This window comes from Vicia villosa, linkage group LG6, assembly GCF_029867415.1.
Source record: "Vicia villosa cultivar HV-30 ecotype Madison, WI linkage group LG6, Vvil1.0, whole genome shotgun sequence".
NCBI lineage: Eukaryota > Viridiplantae > Streptophyta > Magnoliopsida > Fabales > Fabaceae > Vicia > Vicia villosa.
Window position 1 is genome coordinate 101,869,246 of NC_081185.1, and position 25,328 is coordinate 101,894,573.

The 25,328-nt window shown below is 34.7% G+C and overlaps 2 protein-coding genes and 1 pseudogene across 2 annotated transcripts; 1 reads left to right on the forward strand and 2 right to left on the reverse strand.

Moving 5' to 3' along the window:
- Positions 1-1,416: 1,416 nt before the first annotated feature.
- LOC131611973 (pentatricopeptide repeat-containing protein At3g18020) lies at positions 1,417-4,304 on the forward strand. The gene has a single exon (XM_058883791.1). The coding sequence runs from the start codon at positions 1,606-1,608 to the stop codon at positions 3,607-3,609; it is 2,004 nt and encodes a 667-aa protein (XP_058739774.1). The 5' UTR covers positions 1,417-1,605; the 3' UTR covers positions 3,610-4,304.
- Positions 4,305-4,685: 381 nt separating this feature from the next.
- Positions 4,686-5,747, reverse strand: LOC131614239 (F-box/kelch-repeat protein At3g23880-like). Its single transcript, XM_058885855.1, has one exon. It carries the CDS (start codon positions 5,745-5,747, stop codon positions 4,686-4,688), a length of 1,062 nt encoding a protein of 353 aa, XP_058741838.1.
- An 8,976-nt stretch (positions 5,748-14,723) lies between these two features.
- LOC131614240 (F-box/kelch-repeat protein At3g23880-like) lies at positions 14,724-24,753 on the reverse strand (annotated as a pseudogene).
- Positions 24,754-25,328: the final 575 nt, after the last annotated feature.

A 25,328-nucleotide genomic window follows, 5' to 3' on the forward strand; every position in this document is an offset into this window, starting at 1 on the left:
AAGAAATATTTTCAGGCATTGAGTTATATTCAATCTATTGTTGATGATATAAATTTTGATCAAATTGCTCATGTTGAATCCGCGAAGGAGACATGGAATATTCTTGTCAAATATTACGAGGGAGGTGGGAAAGTTAAAAGTGTAAAGTTGTAGTCCTCGATGAGGCAGTATGAGCTACTGAAGATGGGATAAAGTAAGAAGGTTACAACTTATGTGTGCCAGGTGCAAAATGTTGTGCATTTGAGAAGTGTTGTGGCGAAACTATGAAATACAAGATAATAACTAAGAAGGTGATGAGAATATTGACCTCTCATTTCGATTATGTTGTTGTAGCTATCCAAGAATCTTATTATCTGCCTACAATGAAGTCGGAGGATCTTGTGGGTTCATTAAAGTCCCAAGAGTTGAGAATTATTGAAATAAGAGGTGTTCAAGAATCCATTCAGACTTTGCAAGCTCAATCTTAGAAGCAAAATGGTGAAAATGGAAAACTCAAAGGAAAATTCGTCAAAAGGCAATAATAATAAGGCTTTTTGGTCTCACTCACAAAAGCAAAAGAATGATGGCAAATCTGAATCTTCTAAAAGAGGAGAAATAACTTATCATAAAGAAAAATTCGATAAAGGACTGTGCAATGTTATAATTGTGATAAATAGAATCACATAGCCAAGGACTGATGGTACAACAAAGGAAAAGTAGTTTTTAAACATAATGATGTTGATGAAGCAAAGATAGCACATGATAATTTAGATGGTTCTAAAATTGTGGTCTTTATGGCTGCAGTTTCACATGAGTATTCTGATTCAAAGTCTTGGTTCTTGGACACAAGTTGCTCAAATCACATGACTGTTTATAAGTCATGGTTGATCAAGTTTGATTAGTAAAAAAGAAGCAACATTAGACTTGTTGAGGTGTGTAGTCCAAAAGTCGGGACTACTATGTATGCTTAATTGCAGGTTATTTATGGTTAAAAGCGAAACCATAATTACTGTTGTTGTAGTATTCTTATGTCATGCATCATACTTGTCAGTGTTGTGAAAGAGGCGTGTTACGGGTTCAGAAGTGGGGACCAGTACATGTCCGAGGTCCAAAAATGGGGTCTCGGAGTTCAGAAGTGGAGACCGGGTTCAAATACAAAACCATTGTTGTGAGGAAAATATCAATAACAAATCTTTGAAGTCGAATTGGTAGCATTGAGTCGAGTTATGAGTCACATTGCATAGATAAAGGCTATGTCAAATTGATCATACTTGTATGTTGTGGTGTTAATGAATGTATGTTAATTGTGTGATTTAATCTACCTTTACATTCTTTTATAATATATTAAAGTATATTCTCATCCCTTTCTTGTTTGTTTTGTGTTGCTTTATATGTTATATAGATACTCAAGAGGAGCAAGTACCGCTGAGAGTTGAAAGATAATTTTTGGAGTTTTCTTCGTTATTGTACCGTTTATCGCAATTTTGTATAATTTATGTTCTAATATGTAACATCGAAAACAGAATGTTTTATTTGTTTTGAATTAATGATTTTGGATGATGTTATTTTCATTAAGTATTTTCGTTCAACCTTCGAAATACAAGAGACACCAAGGTTATTCAGACAATGCAAACAACAAGCCGGTGTCAATGCAAGAAATCTATCATCTTTCTCCTTCTTCCCTACAAACCCAACACTTTTCCATTCTCAACTACTCCTTCATTTCACCCCTCACAACACACCATTGCCACCATAGTTCACACTCTCTGCGACTCCAATCGTTTCTCCGAAGCCCACCAGCGTTTCTCCCTCTTCCTCTCCTCAGGTTCAATTCCCGATCACCGAACATGTAATCTCCTCCTTGCTCGGTTACTCCATTCCAAAGCCCCATTACAAACATGGACTCTTGTTAAATCCTTGATCCATAGCAAACCTGGTTTTGTTCCCTCTTTGGTTAACTACAACCGTTTGATGGACCAGTTTTGTTTGATTCATCGACCGTTTGATGCTCACAGATTGTTTTTCGACATGAAGAATCGTGGGCATTGTCCTAACGTTGTTTCTTACACCACTTTGATTAATGGGTATTGCTCAGTTGGTGGAATAAGGGATGCATTGAAGGTGTTTGATGAAATGATTGAGAGTGGTTTAGAGCCTAACTCGATGACTTACAGTGTTTTGGTTCGTGGGTTTCTTCGGGATAGGGATTTGGAAGGTGGGAGAGGATTGATGTGCAAGATGTGGGAGAGGATGAATTTGGAAGTTGAATTAGGTGTGAAGGTTGCTGCTTTTTCAAATTTGGTTGATTCTTTATGTAAGGAAGGGTTTTTCAATGAAGTTTTTGAGATTGCAGAAGAGATGCCGTGTGGTAGTAGTTTGTCTGAGGAGGTTGTTTATGGCCAAATGATTGACTCATTCTGCAAAGTTGGAAGGTATCACGGAGCATCTAGGATTGTTTATTTGATGAGGAAGAGAGGGTTTGTTCCAAGTGATGTGTCGTATAATTATATCATACATGGTCTTAGCAAGGATGGTGACTGTATGAGGGGTTATCAGTTGTTAGAGGAAGGAGCTGAATTTGGATTCTCGCTCTGTGAGCATACTTATAAGGTATTGGTGGAAGCTCTTTGTCATTCATTGGACGTGGATAAAGCAAGGGAAGTTCTTAAACTCATGTTGTGTAAGGAACGTGTTGACAAGACTAGGATTTACAACATTTACTTGAGAGCTCTTTGTCTTGTAAACAATCCCACAGAGCTTTTAAATGTGCTTGTGTTTATGCTTGAGAGCCGGTGTCAGACTGACGTGATTACCCTCAACACAGTTATCAACGGGTTTTGCAAGATGGGGAGGGTAGATGAAGCTTTAAAAGTACTGGATGACATGTTGATGGGTAAATTTTGTGCACCTGATGTTGTGACCTTCACTACATTGATTTCTGGTCTATTAGATGCTGAAAAAGTCGACGAAGCTCTTGACCTGTTCAAAAGATTGATGCCTAGAAATGGTTTGAAGCCTGGTGTTGTCACATATAATGTTCTTATCAGAGGGCTATACAAACTTAAGAGACCGAATGATGCGTTCGGGGTTTTTAATAACATGGCGAATGATGGCATTAATCCCGATAGTACTACTTATACAATTATAGTCGAAGGTCTATGTGAATGTGATCAAATAGAAGACGCAAAGAGTTTTTGGCAGAGTGTTATATGGCCTTCAGGGATCCATGATAATTTTGTTTATGCAGCCATTCTGAAAGGGCTCTGTGGTTCTGGAATGTTTATGGAGGCTTGCCATTTCTTGTACGAATTGGTAGATTCCGGGGTGTCTCCAAATATATATAGCTACAATATTCTAATCAACTGTGCTTGCAATCTTGGTTTCAAAAGAGAAGCTTATCAAATTGTAAGAGAGATGAATAAGAATGGAGTGACCCCTGATTGTGTGACATGGAGGATTCTTCACAAGTTACAAAGCAAAGTAAAGAAGCACAATCCTTCTGAAGATCCAACTTTCTCAACAATTTACGAGGGCGATGACACGGATGAAAAAGGAAGTCAGGATAGGGTGAAATGGAATTCTGTCTGTACTTCAAATGGTAAACCAATGGATTTTAGATTAAATCTATGAAGCTTGGTAATTATAAATCCTTATCCTTGGCTTATAATGCGAGTTATTATGATAAATGCGACATTTAGAACAGAGTTGAAAGAGAGTAATTTGAGATGAATTTTGTTAAAAATCATGAAGCTACTGAGAGGGATGTGATACTGATCAGTTCATCTATAAACAACTAGTTTACTGATAAAAGACTCTTCAACTGTCGAGCCTTAAGATGAAATCTTCTACACCAAGTTTAATCTATCAATTACTTTGCGATAACTAGTCGTGTCGCAATACATTACCACCACAGAAGCTATATCTTGTTGCTTCTTCATATTTGTTTCAAGGTGACGGGAAAATATTACATTCAATCATCATCGACGGTATTTTGGAAAGACCGCGAAAGGTAAAAGGAAAAGGAAACTAGAACAATGCATAATCTGATTAAGACTTGAAAGAATAAAATATAGATTTTGTTGTCCTAGAGGAATGAGAATAAATAGAGTTGGAGGTGCAAAATTACGATTTTTCGATTGTAAGTAAGAGTTCTTAAAAATGAAGAAACTGTAATCAAAATTTCATGTTATCCAGTTGTTTGAAAAGTTTTCTAGATTGTGAATGGCACTCAGCTACATAACCAAATTTTCCTTATTATTTTTCATGTTAACATTCTTTACTCTGTATTACTCTGTATTGCTTCAGAACAACAGCTTCAAATTTAAGTACTATATAAAACATATATATAAAAGAACTAAATTTAAGTATATAAAATATATAAAAATTACTAAACTAAATAAGGAATCTTACATGATAAAATAATAATAAATCCAGAAATTCACTCCTAACATAAAAAAGAAAAAAAAAGACAATATCTCAATTCATCTCATAATATTCTTAGGCATATATGGCATATTTACATTTATGTCCCCTGTTTTCGGAAATACACATCAAACAACACCTCCATTAATTCAAGGTTAAATAAAAAAAATACTTCCGAAGATACACTTCCGTAAACATAAGAGCATTTTTTGCAATGTTCATGGTGCCTAAGAAACTCATGAGATGGATTAAGAGTTTTCCTTAAAAAAATATATATTATTTTATCAAGGTGCAACTAAGCTTGGTACATAATCCTTAGTATAGGTCCAAAGTTTTTTTTTCCTGAGAATTACAATATTTCCTTCTTGCCGATAAACAGTTGTTGCTTGCAATTTACCATCAATCATCTTAATAAGGATTAATCGATCATTCTTAAAAGTGCCTCTAGCATAACTAAGTTTCAACAATTTAGTCCATGAACTTTCAACTCCATACTCATTCATTTGCCATAAATTAAAATGAGTTGTATTGCTATCATCATAAGAAGCACACAAATGATCTTTCAAAATCCCAAGACTTGGCCTAGCTCGACCAAAACAAGAAGGCAGTGATAATTGTTTATATGTTTCATTCCCAAGATGAAGTGAAACAATATAAAAAGAATAGTTCCAAGAATAATCAACAATAGAAGTTGCAACCCAATTAATAGTATCATTCAAATATAGTCCCCTAGTTTCTCCTAAAATAGGAAATCCAGGAAAACTTTGAATATTTCTCCAACAATTATCACGATTATTATAAATAGTTACCTCGGATTGTATCGAACCTTGAACTAATTCAGAACTATTAAAATGAGCAACCACCACCTTGTAAGTATCGGATAAACTATCATAACCAAATCCAAATATCGTAATGCAAGAATATGAATGAGAATGGACTAAAAGACGGGGTTTGTAGGATTTTGACTTTGTGATAGGGTTCCATAAACAAACTAGATATTTTTCACGCTTGGAAGATGGTTGAGTTACCAAACAAACCAATCCATTACATGAACCAACAACTTCAAACTTGTATTTCAATCTAGAATCAAATCTAAAATCGTTAACAATTGATGATAACGAGTAATCCACTAAAGTAAGAGTTTCTTTAAAGAAACGAGTAAACTCTAATAGTATGTTGGTATTTTTTCGTGAATTTAAAAGATGTAATTTCACAAAAATTGGATTAGAGATTAAGGATTTCAAAGAGTTGGATAAACATTGAAATCGGAGAAGAGATTTGATAGGAAGTTTTGAAAATATTTCAATGAGAAGATCCTCGCATAAGAAGGTTTGTGGGTGTGTCATGTTGATGTAATTTTGAAACCATAAAGGTGTGGAACTATAAATATAGAGAAAACAACAACAAAGTAATTCAAACAGTTTTTAAAATCTTCAAATAAATCTTTTTGTTTCAAAATAAAATCTAATAGTATCAGGAGGAATTTGATTCAGAATAATTATCAACCAAAAATCAAGGAGAAAATATTGAATTGAAACATATTTGAATATTAAACATATTTATTTTAATAAAAATTAATAAACATAGCTTAATAGTAGTTTTAAAAATATAATATTCTTTTAATTATGACAATTGTAATAATATTAGTTAGTGTGCTTTTGACAAGTGTACAAATCATTGTCAATTAATATAAATTATATGATTGGTATTCGAAAGAATTGTTTTAATAGTATGTACCACCCCCAAAGAATGATATATTTTCTCCAAAAAAAATATACATGCTATTAGAGAAATAATCTATTTTTTTATTCTACTAACTCCAATAAAATAATCTAATCTCACAAAAAATCCAATAAAATATTAAGAAATAATTTTTTTTTTTTTTGCAAAAACAATCAACAATTAAAGATATTAATATATTAAATTTTTTATTTTATTTCAACAAATAAATCATATTCAAAGATTTAATTCTCTCTAAAAACAATTAACAATACTAAATTTGATTTTTTTTCCATATATATAAATCATAAAAAGTAGTTTAATTTTTTTAAAACATAATAAATAATTAAATATACTAATTGATTAAAATTTTGATTTTTTCCAATTAATAAAATTTTGATTTTGTTTATTTTTTTAAAAATCTATTTTTTCTAAAACAAAATTAACAATACTAATTGATTAAAAAATTGACTTTTTTTAATGTATATAATCCATACAAAATTAAGAGAAACATATTGGAACACAATATTTGGAAAATAAAAATATATCTTTATAAATAAACTAATTGATTAAATATTTGATTTTTGTTTTCAACATATATGAATCAGAAGAAATAATTCATTTTTAAAATATAATCAACAATTAAATATCCTAATAAATTAAAAAAAATATTTATTTTAAAGTAAACTATAGTTTTAGTTCTCCTATTATTTCCAACTCACAAAATCAATCATTCTATTTTATTTTTAAATAATTTTGATCTTCATCTCTAATTTTTGTCTAAAATAATGCTGATGCATAATTTTTTTAATACGTGACATGAACCTAGTTAGTTTTTTATTTTTCGGGTTAGTTTTATATTAACCAAAATTAATATTTTTAAATAATATATTAATAATTAATTAATAACATTTTTAAAACATATAATAATTAATAAAAATTTCAAAACATATTATTTGGGCCTAAGGTTCTAGCTCTCATCAATTCTTCTTCCATTGTCTATGCCAAAGTGTAGTTATTTTTGTATATAGTTTTACGACACATATCGTCTCTTTTTCCTCAATTTGTGCGTGAATGCATACGTTTTTGTTATATTTGTACATAGTATGTATTGTTCGAGTTTTCGATTCATATGTACCATTTGATAGTTTTATATTCATTTTGTACGTATTGATGCGTTTTTGGAGCATGAGCAATAAAATAACGAAGACACTGCTTCAAACGCGATTTTGAGCAATTCATCAGCGAATAAGGCTCAAAACAAATATGAGAAAAATCATAAATTTTGTAGATATTTAGTCATTGTTAGATAGGAAATTGAATAAGCTTTCCAACGTTTCGAACCGAACGCAAATCGGAGTTACGATTATCAAGTTATGGCAAAAACACTAGTGCTATTTTAACTCATTAAATAGGGAAAAAACATATTTTTTTAGGTATGGGTTGGGTATTTTTAGTCCCAACACCATCCAACTCATTTTTTTGTAGAGAGAGGCTTAGAAACATCAAATAGAGTTGCATCTTGATGACTGAAGGTGGGTTTGCTTCAATCGGAGTGACAAACCGAGCGATTCTTGTTCATCTTCTTCTTTCTTATCTTTGTACCCTCATTTTTTGGAGTTTTGTATGTAAGTATACTTTGTTTTGTATGTATATTTATTACTCATGGTGTTAAACGATTCTTTCTTTGCTTTATTTTGATTTGAGTTGCTATAGACATATACTGCTTATGTTGTGAAAAACGATGCCAAGAACAAAGTATAAAACAAGGAAGAATAAAGGACAAGGAAGAAGAGGAACACAATAATTGGTTATAACTGCTATTCTTTTACTTTCTCTTAAAACAAGATTACAAGTTTACAAGAATAACAAATAACCTCTCTCACCCTAAATTAGGATTTGCAGCTTAGCAATGATGAGAGACTAGTATGCTATTTATAATAAAACCTAACATACTAACTAATGGGCTTTATCAGCAAGGCCCATTACACAAGCCAACTTAATAAACAAGCTAACTTAACAAATTAGGGTTTAAACACTAAAACCTAATTTAACATGCTAACAACCCTAGCATCTTCGACACAAGCATGTGAATAACCTTCGACTTCATGCTTAATCCTATCGAACCAAGAAGCTACCCTTCGACATACTAGAGTTCGATCCAATATCTCACAAATCTCCACCTTGGATCTAACTCTACAACATCAAGGGAACAAACTAGCTTTCTTCATGCAGCTTTATCAACTGCATACAGTGGAAAAATTTGCAACTCGGCAATGTCTTGGTGATCATATCAGCAGCATTGTCTTCAGTCGAAACCTTCAGCACTTACACTTCTCCACGCTCGATTACTCCTCTGACGAAATGCAGCCTCACATCAATGTGCTTAGTTCGCTCATGATAGGCTGAGTTCTTCGACAGGTGTATTGCACTTTGACTATCACATTTAACAGTGATACCTCGATCTTGAAGTTTCAGCTCCTTCACAAAACCTTCAAGCCACAATGCTTCTTTCACAGCTTCAGTTAAGGCAATATACTCCGCTTCAGTGGTTGATAGAGCAACAACCTTCTGAAGTGTTGCTTTCCAACTAATTGTTGTGCCAAACATAGTGAAAACATATCCAGAAATAGATTTTCTGGAATCCATACAACCTGCATAATCAGAGTCGACATATCCTTCGATTACTACTTTACTATCTTGCTCCACCATAAATTAGGACTCTATTCAGAGACCCATTTATGTACCTTAAAATCCTCTTCAATGTTTTCCAGTGAGCCTTTCCAGGATTCGCCATGTACCTGCTTACAAGACTTACTGCGTATGCTATGTCGGGTCTAGTACAGACCATAGCATACATCAAAGAACCGACTATATTAGCATATGGGATGCTATTCATATAGTCTCTTTCGACATCAGTACTGGGACACTGATCAATACTCAGCTTGAATTGAGGGTTTGTTGGAGTCACAACTGGCTTCGAATTCGACATACCAAACTTTTCGAGAATCTTCCGTAGATATGCCTCTTGAGATAAGCATAACTTCGACTTTTTTCTATCTCTTCGAATGTCAATTCCAAGAATCCTGTAAGCAGCTCCCAGATCCTTCATATCGAACTCCTTATTGAGTTCAGCCTTCACCCTCGTCACATCTTCAACATTGTTGCTTTCTATGAGAATATCATCCACATAAAGCAACAGAATAACAAATGAATTACCAGGTCGAAATCTGAAGTAAACGCAGTGGTCGAACTGACTTCTAATGAAACTTATGCGTGCCATGAACTTGTCAAATATCCTATTCCACTGTCGAGGAGATTGTTTCAGCCCATACAAAGATCTCTTTAACTTGCACACATAGTCTTCCTTCCCCTTTTCGACATACCCTTCAGGTTGCCTCATCAGGATCGTTTCATCTAGATCACCATACAAGAACGCAGTCTTCACATCCATCTGTTCCAGTTCAAGATCGAAATGTGCCACCATGGCAAGCAACATTCGAATGGACCTATGCTTCACAACAGGAGAAAACACATCATTGAAGTCGACACCTTCTTTCTGAGTGAAACCCCTTGCAACTAACCTTGCCTTGTATCTTTTCGACGTCACTCCTTCAATTCCTTCCTTAACTTTGAAAATCCATTTACAGCTGACTAACCTTGCCCCAACAGGTTTCTTGATCAGTTCCCAAATATGATTATCATAAAGAGATTTCATCTCATCATCCATGGCCTTCAGCCATTCAGTCTTATTTCGACTCCTCATAACTTCCTTATAGTCTCTAGGTTCTTCGTCTAGAACCTCACTTGCAGAGATTAAGGCATAAGCTATAAGATCTGCATACCCAAGCCTCTGAGGTGCCTTGATGACTCTTCTCGACCTATCTCTCGATAATAGGTAGTCATCGTCAGTTTCCTCAACTTCCTCAGCATCTTCTGCTTCTTCTTCGACTTCACCAGGGATATGCAATTCAGCATCAACATGCTCCACCTCAACAGGAATCTCTACCTGTTCCAGCTCTTCGTCAGATGTTTCTGTATTTCGACCAACATCAACAGTTTTCTTAAAATTCATTTCAGCTTCATTGAAAACTACATCTCGACTGGTGATACACCTCCTGTGACCTGGCTCTAGGCACCATAGCCTATAAGCTTTAACTCCTTCAAGGTATCCCATGAACATGCATTTTAGAGCTCTAGGTTCGACCTTGTCTTGCCTAATATGAGCATAGGCTACGCAGCCAAATACTCTCAGTTTGTCGAGATCTGGTGGATGTCCCGACCAAACTTCTTCAGGTGTCTTCATATCTAACGATGTCGAAGGACATCTGTTTATCAGATATGTTGCTGTCGAAACAGCCTCAGCCCAAAACACCTTCTTTAGTCCAGCACTAGTCAACATGCATCTGACTCTCTCCAAAATAGTTCGATTAAACCTTTCGGCCAAACCATTTTGCTCTGGAGTACCTGCAGTAGTTCTGTGCCTTGTAATACCAGAGGCAGCACAAAAACTGTCGAATGCCTCATTGCAAAATTCAAGGCCATTGTCGGTTCTCAACCTCTTGACCTTTCTGCCAGTCTGATTTTCAACCAGAGTCTTCCAACTTTTGAAATTCTCAAAAGTTTCATCCTTAGTCTTCTGGATGAATACCCATAATTTTCTGGAATAATCATCTACTATGGATAGAAAATACCTTGCTTCTGAATGTGATGGACACCTTGTAGGCCCCCAAAGATCAGCATGGATGTAATCAAGGGATCCATGTGTTCTTTGTTTGCCTTTGTTGAACTTCACTCTGTAAGATTTTCCAAGTACACAAGGTTCACAAAACTTCAGCTTTTCGACTTTGTCTCCACCAAGCAGATTTTGTTTCCCTAATTCGACCAGACCCCTTTCACTGACATGGCCCAATCTCATGTGCCAGATTTCTGTCTTCGACAAAGGTTTCGTGGATGCAACATTTGAAGAACCACTTACAACTTCAGCATCAAGGGTATACAAGCCTTGTTTCATCACGCCTCTCAAGACTTCCTTCGACCCCTTCATGACTCTTAGGATATTTTTCTCTCCTTGGAAAACATATCCTTTCTTGTCGAATTCACCAAGAGAAAGTCGATTTCTCTTCAAATCAGGAACATACCTGACTTCAGTCAACAACCTTATTGACTCATCATGGAGTTTGAATCTCACAGATCCAACACCTGCAATTTTGCAAGCTTTATTGTTTCCCAGCAGTACTGATCCACCATCTTGATCATATAATTCCTCGAACAAGTCTTTGTTTGGAGTCATGTGCCAAGTGCAACCTGAATCCATAATCCACTCCTTCCTAGAGTCACTGCTCGAAACCACAAGGACATCAGATGATTCGAAATCATCTTGAACAATGGCTGCATTACCATTATCCTTACCTCCATGATATTTCAGGCGTTCAGGGCACACCTTTCTTGTGTGACCCTCCTTCTTACAATGATAGCATCGAATGCCAGATGCTTCGCCACTGTAAGACTTCGACTGGCTTTTGCCCTTCTTCTTGTCAAACTTACCATCCTTTCGTAAGAGTTTTCCTTTAACGGCCAAACCTTCGCCAACAGTCGAAGGTTTATGCTCCTTTCATTCGTTCAAGTCTTTAGAATACAAGGCTGATTGAACTTCTTCAAACGTCAGGGACTCCCTTCCATACAGGAGAGTTTCTTTGAAGTGAGCATGTGATCGAGGCAAAGAACACAATAGTAACAGCGCTTGATCTTCATCATCGATCTTCACATCAATATTTTCAAGATCAAGAATCAGCTTGTTGAACATATCCAACTGCTCAGCCAACAATTTGTCTTCAACCATCTTGAATGAATACAAAGCCTGCTTCAGGTAGAGTCGATTTACCAGCGATTTGGTCATATACAAACTTTCAAGTTTCGCCCATAACCCTGATGTCGTCGTCTCCTTTGATACTTGTCTGAGAACCTTATCACCAAGGCTCTACAAAATTGCACTGTGTGCCTTCTCGATCATAGTTGTCTTCTCTGCTGCCGTTAATGCAGCATTCATGGCTTCCTCTCCCTTCAACGCTTCCAAACAACCCTGCTGAACCAGTAGGGCTTTCATCTTCAAGCGCCACAGACCGAAATCATTCACTCCGGTGAACTTTTCAATCTCATACTTTGTTGAAGGCATCTTCTCCACGCTCACCGCACCAATTTGTTGTGAAAAACGATGCCAAGAACAAAGTATAAAACAAGGAAGAATAAAGGACAAGGAAGAAGAGGAACACCATAATTGGTTATAACTGCTATTCTTTTACTTTCTCTTAAAACAAGATTACAAGTTTACAAGAATAACAAATAACCCCTCTCACCCTAAATTAGGATTTGCAGCTTAGCAATGATGAGAGACTAGTATGCTATTTATAATAAAACCTAACATACTAACTAATGGGCTTTATCAGCAAGGCCCATTACACAAGCCAACTTAATAAACAAGCTAACTTAACAAATTAGGGTTTAAACACTAAAACCTAATTTAACATGCTAACAACCCTAGCATCTTCGACACAAGCATGTGAACAACCTTCGACTTCATGCTTAACCTATCGAACTAAGAAGCTACTCTTCGACCATACTAGAGTTCGATCCAATATCTCACAGCTTAGATTCAGATTTATTCAGATTTAGGATGAACACCTATTAGATTTTAATTCTAGAGAGAGATTAATGCTTAATAATCATGTGGGTATCGACTCTTAATGCCTTCGTGTTGTTTTAGTTGCGCGAGACATCGTCGACGAAGAGATAAACAGTTGTTTTCTCACTTTGTGTTAGACATAACCTCTGCGTGAGTGGTACGTGATGATTTTGATGAGTGATTAGGTTGAGTGTGACTGAGTAATTAGTTTAAGTATTTAACGGGTATGTGAAATTTAATCCAGAGAGTTTTCTCCTTTTCGAAGAATGAAAGTATTTGATGTTCATAAGTTTAATTCCCGCATTTACCTTTAAACCCATTTTAACCCAAACTCGTTAATGCGAGACTCGTCAAACGACAATTCGATAATCACTAATTTCTGTGGAGACAATATGATAAAACTAAATAAATATTTACTTTTGCTTGTCGCTTTACCGTTTCAATAGTCCCCATGAACATTTTCCTCTTTATAATTAGATTTTGTCATAGTCCTCCGATTTTATCATAATCCATCATAGCTACCTCAACCTTAGGATTGGGAATCTATCTTCCCAAGTCTATTTGAAAACTGATGGTGTGATAAAATTATTCCCCTTTACGGCATTCACCTGGGTGATAAGGTTCTATTATGGTTTCAAAAAGAATGGACGAAAATTTTCAAAGAACTAATTTTTTGTATGTAAAAAACAATTAACAATACTATTTGGTTCAAATTTTGATTTTTTTTCAATATATGTAAGTCACAAGAAAAATTTTATTTTTTTAAAACACAATTAACAATTATATAAACTAATTGATTAAAGGTTTGATTTTATTTTCAAATTAATAAAGTATAAAGTTCTATTTTTTCAATCTAAAAGACCATCAACAATACTTATTGATTAAAATTTTATCTTATTTAATATATATAAAGCATACAAAGTTAATAGAAACATATTGGAACACAATATTTTTAAAGAGAAAAAATATCTTTATATAAACTAATTGAATAAATATCTAAGTTTTCAATATATAAATGGTAAGAAATCATCTATTTTTTTTTTTAAAATACAATCAACAATTAAATATATTAATAGATTAAAATTTGTATTTATTTTTAATATATAAGTCATACACAATAATGATGTATTTTTTTCTATAAAAAACAATTAACAATACTAATTGGTTTAAAACTTGTTTTTTTCAATATATTTAAATCACAAGAAATAATTTTTTTTTTCAATTAACAAAACATATTTAAAAATCAATTTTTTTTCTAAAAGACAGTTAACAATACTTATTGAATACATATTTGATTTTGGAAAGGAAACGAAAGATAAAATTTCATCGCCTAGCATAAAAAATCACAATGCATAGTCTGATTAAGACTTGAAACATCAAAAAGTACATTTTGTTCTCCTAGAGAAATATGAATAAATAGAATTGGAGGTGGAAATTGTGATTTATCTAGTTGTTTGAAATGTTTTTCAGATTTTGTATTGCACTCAGCATCATAACAAAAATTTCCTTATTATTTTTCATGTTAACATTCTTGACTCTGTGATGCTTCATAACAACAGCTTCAAATTTGTTTGCATATATAACTATTATCTTACTTATTTTATCAAGCACATTATCCTTATGAAATATTTTGTAGCTACTGTGATAAATGTTTGCCAAAAGAAATATTTTAAAAGAGAGGTAATATGAAACAAAAGAAATTTAATAAATATTTTAAAAGAGTGATAATACTCATTTAACTCAATTAGTTCATATAATTTAATCAAATTTTCAATATATAAAAAATATAAAAATATACGAAATTAAATAAGGAATCTTACATGATAATTTATCCTTAAAAACATATATGATTCTCAATAATAATAATAATAAATCCATAAATTCACTTCTAGGTCTAACCTAAAAACAATACATTATTTTATCAAGGTGCAACTAAGCTTGGTACATAATTCTTAGTATAAATCCAAAGTTTATTTATGGGAACTTCAATATTTCCTTCTTGCCCATACAAAATTGTTGCTTGCAATTTACCATCTATCCTCTCAATAAGGATTAAGTGATCATTCTTGAAAGTGCCTAGAGGTGGTAAAATACTTTCTTGATCAATTTGAAGAGCATGATAACTAAGTTTCAACAATTGAGTCCATGAACCTTCAACTCCATACTCATTCATTTGCCACAAAACGAAATGAGTTATATTAATATCATCATAAGAGAAACACAAATGATCTTTCAAAATTCCAAGACCTGGCTTAGCATGACCACCATTGATACGATGGACTTGATCAAAACAAGAAGGCAGTGAAAATTGTTTATACATTTCGTTGCCAAGATGAAGTGAAACTATAAATAGGATTGTTACAATGAAAGTTAGAAGTTGCAAACCAATTAATAGTGTCATTCAAATATATTCCCAAAGTTTTTCCTAAAACGGTAAAACCAGGAAAACTTTGAATACTTCTCCAACAATTGTCACGATTATTAAATATAATAACTTTGGAATCTCTTATATTTTTTGAACTCTTGAAATGGACAACTACGACCTTGTAAGTATCGTATAAACTATCATAACCAAATCCAAACATAGGGTAAGAATAAGGATAAGAATGAACTAAAAGACCAGGTTTATAGGATTTTGCAAGGTAGTGAAAACCGGACCGGACCGGCCGGTTGAACCGGTTAGACCGGGAACCGGTCCGGCAGCCGGTTAAAAATGTGCTGAAAACCGCCTGTCTCCAAAACCGGGAAAAGAATCGGAAAACCGGGGGAAAACCGGGCCAAACCGGATAAACCGGCGGTCCGAGCGGTTTTAAGGGTTATAGTGCTTTTTTTATTAAAAAAAAAAAACTTAATCAAAATGACGTTGTTTTGGGCCTATGACTTTTTTATTATAAAAAAATTCTTTTGAAACGACGTCGTTTTATAGTATTATGTTAAATTGAAAAAAACCCTCCTCACAGCACAACCAGTAATCCTTATTTTTATTCTACGGTTGTTTGCCGTATTCCTCTATGCTAAGAACGACAAATCATAAATATATCTTCTTCTACGTTGATGAACATGGCTTCTTCTAATCATCCTTAAGTGAGTTTTATTTTCCTTTATATTTTTTAGTTTAGTTTAATTGAAATTTGAAATAGAACAATAGTGATACAAATTAAAATAGAACAGGTGCATGTTATTTGTTATAAAATGATATTGATATCCAGTAAAACTAATATTCATACTAATATAAAAGAGGTATTGATACAATGACTCTAATATAGAACATGTTCTTGTTTACTTTTAGAATTATATATATATAATTCATGACGGTGAAATTATATATATAAACAAAAACTTCAAACAAGTACATGATAGATATTTTACTGATATACTTTAACAAGGTTCCATTGTTTCATGACATATAAACGACAACTTTCAACAAGGGCATGCTAGATATGATACATGTATGTTAAAATTATACTAATAATTTATTATATAGTATAATTCATTGTTTGCAAAATTTATATGATACTAAAATGTGTTGCTAACTACTATATGATAAAATTGATAGATATTGAAAAGTGTCTATTACAGTAAGCATGTTAATTCCTATATTAGTAATTATAATTTAAATTCACTCTGTTGTTTCTAAGTGATATTAATCAAGTATTTTTTTTATTATAGGAACAACCAAGTGAGAACAATTCTAATCCTAATATGTCCACCGATGATAGTGCTACACAGTCAGAATTTTCTATTGCATGTCGTGGAAAAACTGACCCGGCCTGGGAGCATTTTACAATGACAAAGGAAAACAAAACAATTGTATACACTTGTATCCATTGTTTGTTAATATTTAGAGGAGGGGGTATATTTAGAATGAAACATCATCTTGCAGGAATCAAAGGTAATATAGCTTCTTGTAAAAAAGTCCCTCTTGATGTTCGTCATCAAATGATTGAAATATTAAAAAGTATTGAACAGAAAAAGAACAAAGTGAGTCTCGATGATGCATATGATGATGGTCAGAATAATGAAGAAGAAGTAGAAATTTCGATTCAATCCTCCCAAACTGTTTCTAACAAAGGAAAAAGAAAAGTAACTGTTGGAAGCAGTAGTTTCTTTGCTCCAAGAACAACACCGGGCTCCCAACCAACTCTAAGAAGTGTCTTGTCTAGTAAGGAAACAATACACAAAGCTAAGATGGCGATTGCTAGATGGTTTTTTGATGCTAATATTCCATTCAACGCAATAAAATCCCCATATTTTCAAGATGCCGCGGATGCAATTGCGGCTATTGGCCCAGGTTTCAAAGTTCCATCATTTCATGATATAAGGGTTAACTTGTTGGGAGATTGCAAGAGAGAGTGTTCATTACTTGTTGAAAGTTATCGTTCCAAATGGGCTAAGAATGGTTGTACAATAATGGCTGATGGATGGAGTGACCAAAAACACAGAACTTTAATAAACTTTCTAGTGTATTGTCCTCAAGGTATGGTATTTGTGAAGTCTATTGATGCATCAAATGTAGTGAAAGATGCTTCTACATTGTGCAATATGTTTATTGAAGTTATTGAATGGGTAGGACATGAAAATGTTGTTCATGTAGTGACCGACAATGCAGCAAACTATGTAGCTGCTGGTAAACTAATTCATGATAGATATGAGTCTATTTTCTGGTCTCCTTGTGCGGCTCATTGTTTGAATCTACTTTTGAAGGATATTTGTAACATGCCTCATGTTTCCGAGCTTGCCTCGAAGGCTTCAAAGGTAACTATATTTGTATACAATCATATAATATTCTTATCTTGGTTGAGGAAAAGAGAAGGTTGGAAAGAAATTGTACGTCCAGGAGTAACTAGATTTGCCACTACATTTATTACATTGAAAAGTATGTATGATCACAAGCATGATTTACAAGCTCTGATGGTGGACAAACATTTCACTACCCATAAGCTAGCAAAGACTAAAGCTGCAAAAAATGTCAGTGCTATTATTTTGGATTCTAAATTCTGGAGTGACTGTTTCATGATTACAAAACTTATGGCTCCCATCATAAAACTACTAAGAATTGTAGATGGGGATGAACAACCTTCTTTGGGTTATGTTTATGATGGCATGCAAAGGGCTAAGAATGCAATCAAGGAAATGTTTAGGAAAAGGAAGCCATCTTATAAGCCATATACAGATATCATTAAGTCTAGATGGGATAAACACTTAAAACATGATCTTCATGCAGCTTCTTATTTTCTTAATCCTGTATTCCTTTATGGTGATGATTTCAAAGATAAGAGTAGGATTATGGAAGCACTTGTTAAGTTGATTGAAATAAAATCTTTTTGTCCTAACATGAGCAAAGCCCTTCAAGAAATTCAAGTGTATCGTGATCAAAAAGGAAGTTTTGATCGAAAAAGTGCTAGTAACATTAATGTGATAAAGTCAATACAACCAGGTGAGAACTATATGATATCTTTAGTATTTTATAATTAAATATTGTACCATTTTTTATTTTATTTATTTCATTGTATTTTTGTAGCTGAATGGTGGAAGATGTACGGGGGTAGTGCTCCAATTTTGCAAAAGTTGGCAATTCGTCTTCTTAGTCAGACTTCTTCTTCATCAGGGTGTGAGAGAAATTGGAGCGTTTTTGAACGTATCCATACAAAGAGAAGGAATAGACTTGAACATCAAAGACTTAATGACCTTGTCTATGTTGCTTATAACTTGCGTTTGCAAAATAGGTATTAACTTTTATCTTAAGTCACAATATTGTTACTTTCCATTTATTATATACAAAACTTTCTCAATTTTACGTCATGTTTTAATGTAGGTTCAAACCCAAGAAGATATGTTATGATCCCATTGATTATGAGTCTATTGATACAATTGATTTTTGGGTGGTTGAAGAAGAATCACCTCCTGTTGTGAAAAACGATACCAATAACAAAGTATAATAGGGAATTATAGGGGAGAAGAAGAACACAAGAATTGGTTATAACTGCTATTCTTTCACTTTCTCTTAAAACAAGATTACAAGTTTACAAGAATAACAAATAACCTCTCTCACCCTAAATTAGGATTTGCAGCTTAGCAATGATGAGAGACTAGTATGCTATTTATAATAAAACCTAACATACTAACTAATGGGCTTTTTCAGCAAGGCCCATTACACAAACCAACTTAATAAACAAGCTAACTTAACAAATTAGGGTTTAAACACTAAAACCTAATTTAACATGCTAACAACCCTAGCATCTTCGACATCTGCATGCTAGACCCATCTTCGACTACAGCATGCACACTTCGACACCAGCATGTGAACAATCCTTCGACTTCATGCTTAACTCTGTCGAACTGTCGAACCAAGAAGCTACCCTTCGACAATACTAGAGTTCGATCCAATATCTCACAAATCTCCACCTTGGACCTAACTCTACAACGTCAAGGAACAAACTAGCTTTCTTCATGCAGCTTTATCAACTGCATACAGTGGAAAAACTTGCAACTCGGCAATGTCTTGGTAATCATATCAGCAGCATTGTCTTCAGTCGAAACCTTCAGCACTTGGACTTCTCCACGCTCGATTACTCCTCTGACGAAATGCAGCCTCACATCAATGTGCTTAGTTCGCTCATGATAGGCTGAATTCTTCGACAGGTGTATTGCACTTTGACTATCACATTTAACAGTGATACCTCGACCTTGAAGTTTCAGCTCCTTTGCAAAACCTTCAAGCCACAATGCTTCTTTCACAGCTTCAGTTAGGGCAATATACTCCGCTTCAGTGGTTGATAGAGCAACAACTTTCTGAAGTGTTGCTTTCCAACTAATTGCAGTGCCAAACATAGTGAAAACATATCCAGAGATAGATTTTCTGGAATCCATACAACCTGCATAATCAGAGTCGACATATCCTTCTATTACTGCTTTACTATCTTCACCCAAGGCTCCACCATAAATTAGGACTCTATTCAGAGACCCATTTATGTACCTTAAAATCCACTTCAATGCTTGCCAGTGAGCCTTTCCAGGATTCGCCATGTACCTGCTTACAAGACTTACTGCGTATGCTATGTCGGGTCTAGTACAGACCATAGCATACATCAAAGAACCGACTATATTAGCATATGGGATGCTATTCATATAGGCTCTTTCGACATCAGTACTGGGACACTGATCAATACTCAGCTTGAATTGAGGGTTTGTTGGAGTCACAACTGGCTTCGAATTCGACATACCAAACTTTTCAAGAATCTTCCGTAGATATGCCTCTTGAGATAGACATAACTTCGACTTCTTTCTATCTCTTCGAATGTCAATTCCAAGAATCCTGGAAGCAGCTCCCAGATCCTTCATATCGAACTCCTTATTGAGTTCAGCCTTCACCCTCATCACATCTTCAACATTGTTGCTTGCTATGAGAATATCATCCACATAAAGTAACAAAATAACAAATGAATTACCAGGTCGAAATCTGAAGTAAACGCAGTGGTCGAACTGACTTCTAATGAAACTTATGCGTGCCATGAACTTGTCGAATCTCCTATTCCACTGTCGAGGAGATTGTTTCAGCCCATACAAAGATCTCTTTAACTTGCACACATAATCTTCCTTCCCCTTTTCGACATACCCTTCAGGTTGCCTCATCAGGATCGTTTCATCTAGATCACCATACAAGAACGCAGTCTTCACATCCATCTGTTCCAGTTCAAGATCGAACTGTGCCACCATGGCAAGCAACATTCGAATGGACCTATGCTTCACAACAGGAGAAAACACATCATTGAAGTCGACACCTTCTTTCTGAGTGAAACCCCTTGCAACTAACCTTGCCTTGTATCTTTTCGACGTCACTCCTTCAATTCCTTCCTTAACTTTGAAAATCCATTTACAGCTGACTAACCTTGCCCCAACAGGTTTCTTGATCAGTTCCCAAGTATGATTATCATGAAGAGATTTCATCTCATCATCCATGGCCTTCAGCCATTCAGTCTTATTTTGACTCCTCATAACTTCCTTATAATCTCTAGGTTCATCATCAAGAACCTCACTGGCAGAGATTAATGCATAAGCTATAAGATCTGCATACCCAAGTCTCTGAGGTGGTTTGATGACTCTTCTCGACCTATCTCTCGACAATAGGTAGTCATCGTCAGTTTCCTCAACTTCCTCAGCATCTTCTGCTTCTTCTTCGACTTCATCAGGGACATGCAATTCAGCATCAACATGCTCCACCTCAACAGGAATCTCTACCTGTTCCAGCTCTTCGTCAGATGTTTCTGTACTTCGACCAACATCATCAGTTTTCTTAAAAGCCATTTTAGCTTCATTAAAAACTACATCTCGACTGGTGATACACCTCCTGTGACCTGGCTCTAGGCACCATAGCCTATAAGCTTTGACTCCTTTAGGGTATCCCATGAACATGCATTTCAGAGCTCTAGGTTCGACCTTGTCTTGCCTAATGTGAGCATAGGCTACACAGCCAAATACTCTCAGTTTGTCGAGATCTGGTGGATGTCCCGACCAAACTTCTTCAGGTGTCTTCATATCTAACGCTGTCGAAGGACATCTGTTTATCAGATATGTTGCTGTCGAAACAGCCTCAGCCCAGAACACCTTCTTTAACCCCGCACTAGTCAACATGCATCTGACTCTCTCCAAAATAGTTCGATTAAACCTTTCAGCCAAACCATTTTGTTGTGGAGTACCTGCAGTAGTTCTATGCCTTGCAATACCAGAGGCAGCACAAAAACTGTCGAATGCCTCATTGCAAAATTCAAGGCCATTGTCGGTTCTCAACCTCTTGACCTTTCTGCCAGTCTGATTTTCAACCAGAGTCTTCCAACTTTTGAAATTCTCAAAAGTTTCATCCTTAGTCTTCTGGATGAATACCCATAATTTTCTGGAATAATCATCTACTATGGATAGAAAATACCTTGCTCCTGAATGTGATGGACACCTTGCAGGCCCCCAAAGATCAGCATGGATGTAATCAAGGGATCCATGTGTTCTTTGTTTGCCTTTGTTGAACTTCACTCTGCAAGATTTTCCAAGTACACAGGGTTCACAAAACTTCAGCTTTTCGATTTTGTCTCCACCAAGCAGATTTTGTTTCCCTAATTCGACCAGACCCCTTTCACTGACATGGCCCAATCTCATGTGCCAGATTTCTGTCTTCGACAAAGGTTTCGTGGATACAACATTTGTCGAACCACTTACAACTTCAGCCTCAAGGGTATACAAGCCTTGTTTCTTCACGCCTCTCAAGACTTCCTTCGATCCCTTCATGACTCTTAGGATGCTTTTCTCTCCTTGGAAAACATATCCTTTCTTGTCGAATTCACCAAGAGAAAGCAAATTTCTCTTCAAATCAGGAACATACCTGACTTCAGTCAACAACCTTATTGACTCATCATGGAGCTTGAATCTCACAGATCCAACACCTGCAATCTTGCAAGCCTTGTTGTTTCCCAGCAATACTGATCCACCATCTTGATCACATAATTCCTCGAACAAGTCTTTGTTTGGAGTCATGTGCCAAGTGCAACCTGAATCCATAATCCACTCCTTCTTAGAGTCACTGCTTGAAACCACAAGAACATCAGATGATTCGAAATCATCTTGAACAATGGCAGCGTTGCCATTATCCTTACCTCCATGATATTTCAAGCGTTCAGGGCACATCTTTCTTGTGTGACCCTCCTTCTTACAATGGTAGCATCGAATGCCAGATGCTTCGCCACTGTAAGTCTTCGACTGGCTTTTGCCTTTCTTCTTGTCGAACTTACCATCCTTTCGTAAGAGTTTTCCTTTAACGGCCAAACCTTCGCCAACAGTCGAAGGTTTATGCTCCTTTCGTTCATTCAAGTCCTTAGAGTACAAGGCTGATTGAACTTCTTCAAACGTCAGGGACTCCCTTCCATACAAGAGAGTTTCTTTGAAGTGAGCATGTGATCGAGGCAAAGAACACAATAGTAACAGCGCTTGATCTTCATCATCGATTTTCACATCAATATTTTCAAGATCAAGAATCAGCTTGTTGAACATATCCAACTGCTCAGCCAATACTTTGTCTTCAATCATCTTGAATGAATACAAAGCTTGCTTCAGGTAGAGTCGATTTACCAGCGATTTGGTCATGTACAAACTTTCAAGTTTCACCCATAACCCTGATGCCGTCGTCTCCTTTGATACCTGCCTGAGAACCTTATCACCAAGGCTCAACAAAATTGCGCTGTGTGCCTTCTCAATCATAGTTGTCTTCTCCGCTGCCGTTAATGCAGCATTCATGGCTGCCTCTCCCTTCAACGCTTCCAAACAACCCTGCTGAACCAGTAGGGCTTTCATCTTCAAGCGCCACAGACCGAAATCATTCACTCCGGTGAATTTTTCAATCTCATACTTTGTTGACGGCATCTTCTCCACGCTCACCGCACCAATTTGTTGTGAAAAACGATACCAATAACAAAGTATAATAGGGAATTATAGGGGAGAAGAAGAACACAAGAATTGGTTATAACTGCTATTCTTTCACTTTCTCTTAAAACAAGATTACAAGTTTACAAGAATAACAAATAACCTCTCTCACCCTAAATTAGGATTTGCAGCTTAGCAATGATGAGAGACTAGTATGCTATTTATAATAAAACCTAACATACTAACTAATGGGCTTTTTCAGCAAGGCCCATTACACAAACCAACTTAATAAACAAGCTAACTTAACAAATTAGGGTTTAAACACTAAAACCTAATTTAACATGCTAACAACCCTAGCATCTTCGACATCTGCATGCTAGACCCATCTTCGACTACAGCATGCACACTTCGACACCAGCATGTGAACAATCCTTCGACTTCATGCTTAACTCTGTCGAACTGTCGAACCAAGACCTCCCGAACTCGATATCGGTGAAATTGAAAATCTTCTTTATCGTGATAATGCAATTCCAATTGTTGACAAGTCTTCAGGAAACAACAAAGGTTAATCTTTAGTTATATATTGAATATTGAATTATATTTACATGATTGAAATATGAAACAGTTTAATTTACTTTCCACTTGTTTTTATTTAATTAGAGGATGAAGAATTTGACACTACAGAGTTTCAACTTGAAGGAGATTATAATGTTGAAGGAGACAATGGTGGTTCAAATGTCGAAGATTTGACCATTCCCAATGCCATATTTAATCATGGAGAAATAAACCTTGATAGCTACAATGATTCATACTTTGAACCAACTATTTAGTTTCTATCTATTCAAAAATGGATGTTATACTAGTATTTTGTGATCTTGAACTTAATTTTTATGTAATTTGATTTGGATTAAATTTCCATGTTTTAATTTTATATGTTGACTTATGTAGTTATGAAATTTTATATATATTTTTGATGAAATTATTGATATTGTTTAATTTTTTATTTATTTTTATTTTAAATATTATTAAAATAATAAAAATATACATTTAATTAAGAAACGGTCTGACCTCGGTCGAACCCCGGTTAGACCTTAAAACCTTGAACCCACAAATACACCGGTTCAATGGCCGGTCCGGTTTTAATTACCTTGGGATTTTGACATGGTGATAGGGTTCCACAAACAAACTAGATATTTTGTAGGCTTCGAATAATTTTTTGCTACCAAACAAACCAATCCGTTACACGAACCAACAACTTCTTTAAACTTGAACTTTGACTTCAATTTAGAATCAAAATTAAAATCCTCAACAATTGTGGATAATGAGCCAATATCTAAATCAAGAGTTCTAAAGCAATGTCTGAACTTGCATAGTATGTTGACACTTTTACGTGAATTTAGAAGATGTAATTTCACAAAAATTGGATTAGAGATTAAGGATTTAATAGAATTGGATAAACATTGAAATCGAAGAAGAGATTTAACAGGAAGCTTTGCAAATATTTCAACGAGGAGATCCTCACATAAGAAGGCTTGTGGGTGTGTCATGTGGATATAGTTTTGAGGTATTGCAATTTCAACTCTTATATAGAGAGAAAACAACAACAAAATAATTCAAACTCTTTTTAAAACCTTTGAATAAATTTTTTTTTTTTTCATATCAAAATCTAACAGTATTTCCGAGAAATTTGGTCTTTAATGATTATCAACCTAAAATCAACGAGAAGATATAGAATATTAAACATAACTATTTTAATAAAAATATTTAACATAATTATAATAATAATTTTAAAAAAAAATCTTTAACTATGAAAATTGTAATAATAAAATAATTACCCTACTATTTAACTTATCCCACTACTCAATTTAATTAACTAATTAAAATTTAATAATTATTATATTTACTATTTAAAAAAGCGGGTGAAATATAGTGAAAAGTTATTATTTGTGATAAAGTGTAGCGAATGTGAAAATATATAGTGAAGTGGGATTTAGAAACCTCCATATGTATTTCTCTCAATCTTGACAATCTTACATCTTAACTATTTAATTTATCTAATGATAAAGTAACAAAAGTGCACCTGCTAAAAGAAATATTTTTTAATAAAATATTTTTAAAAAGG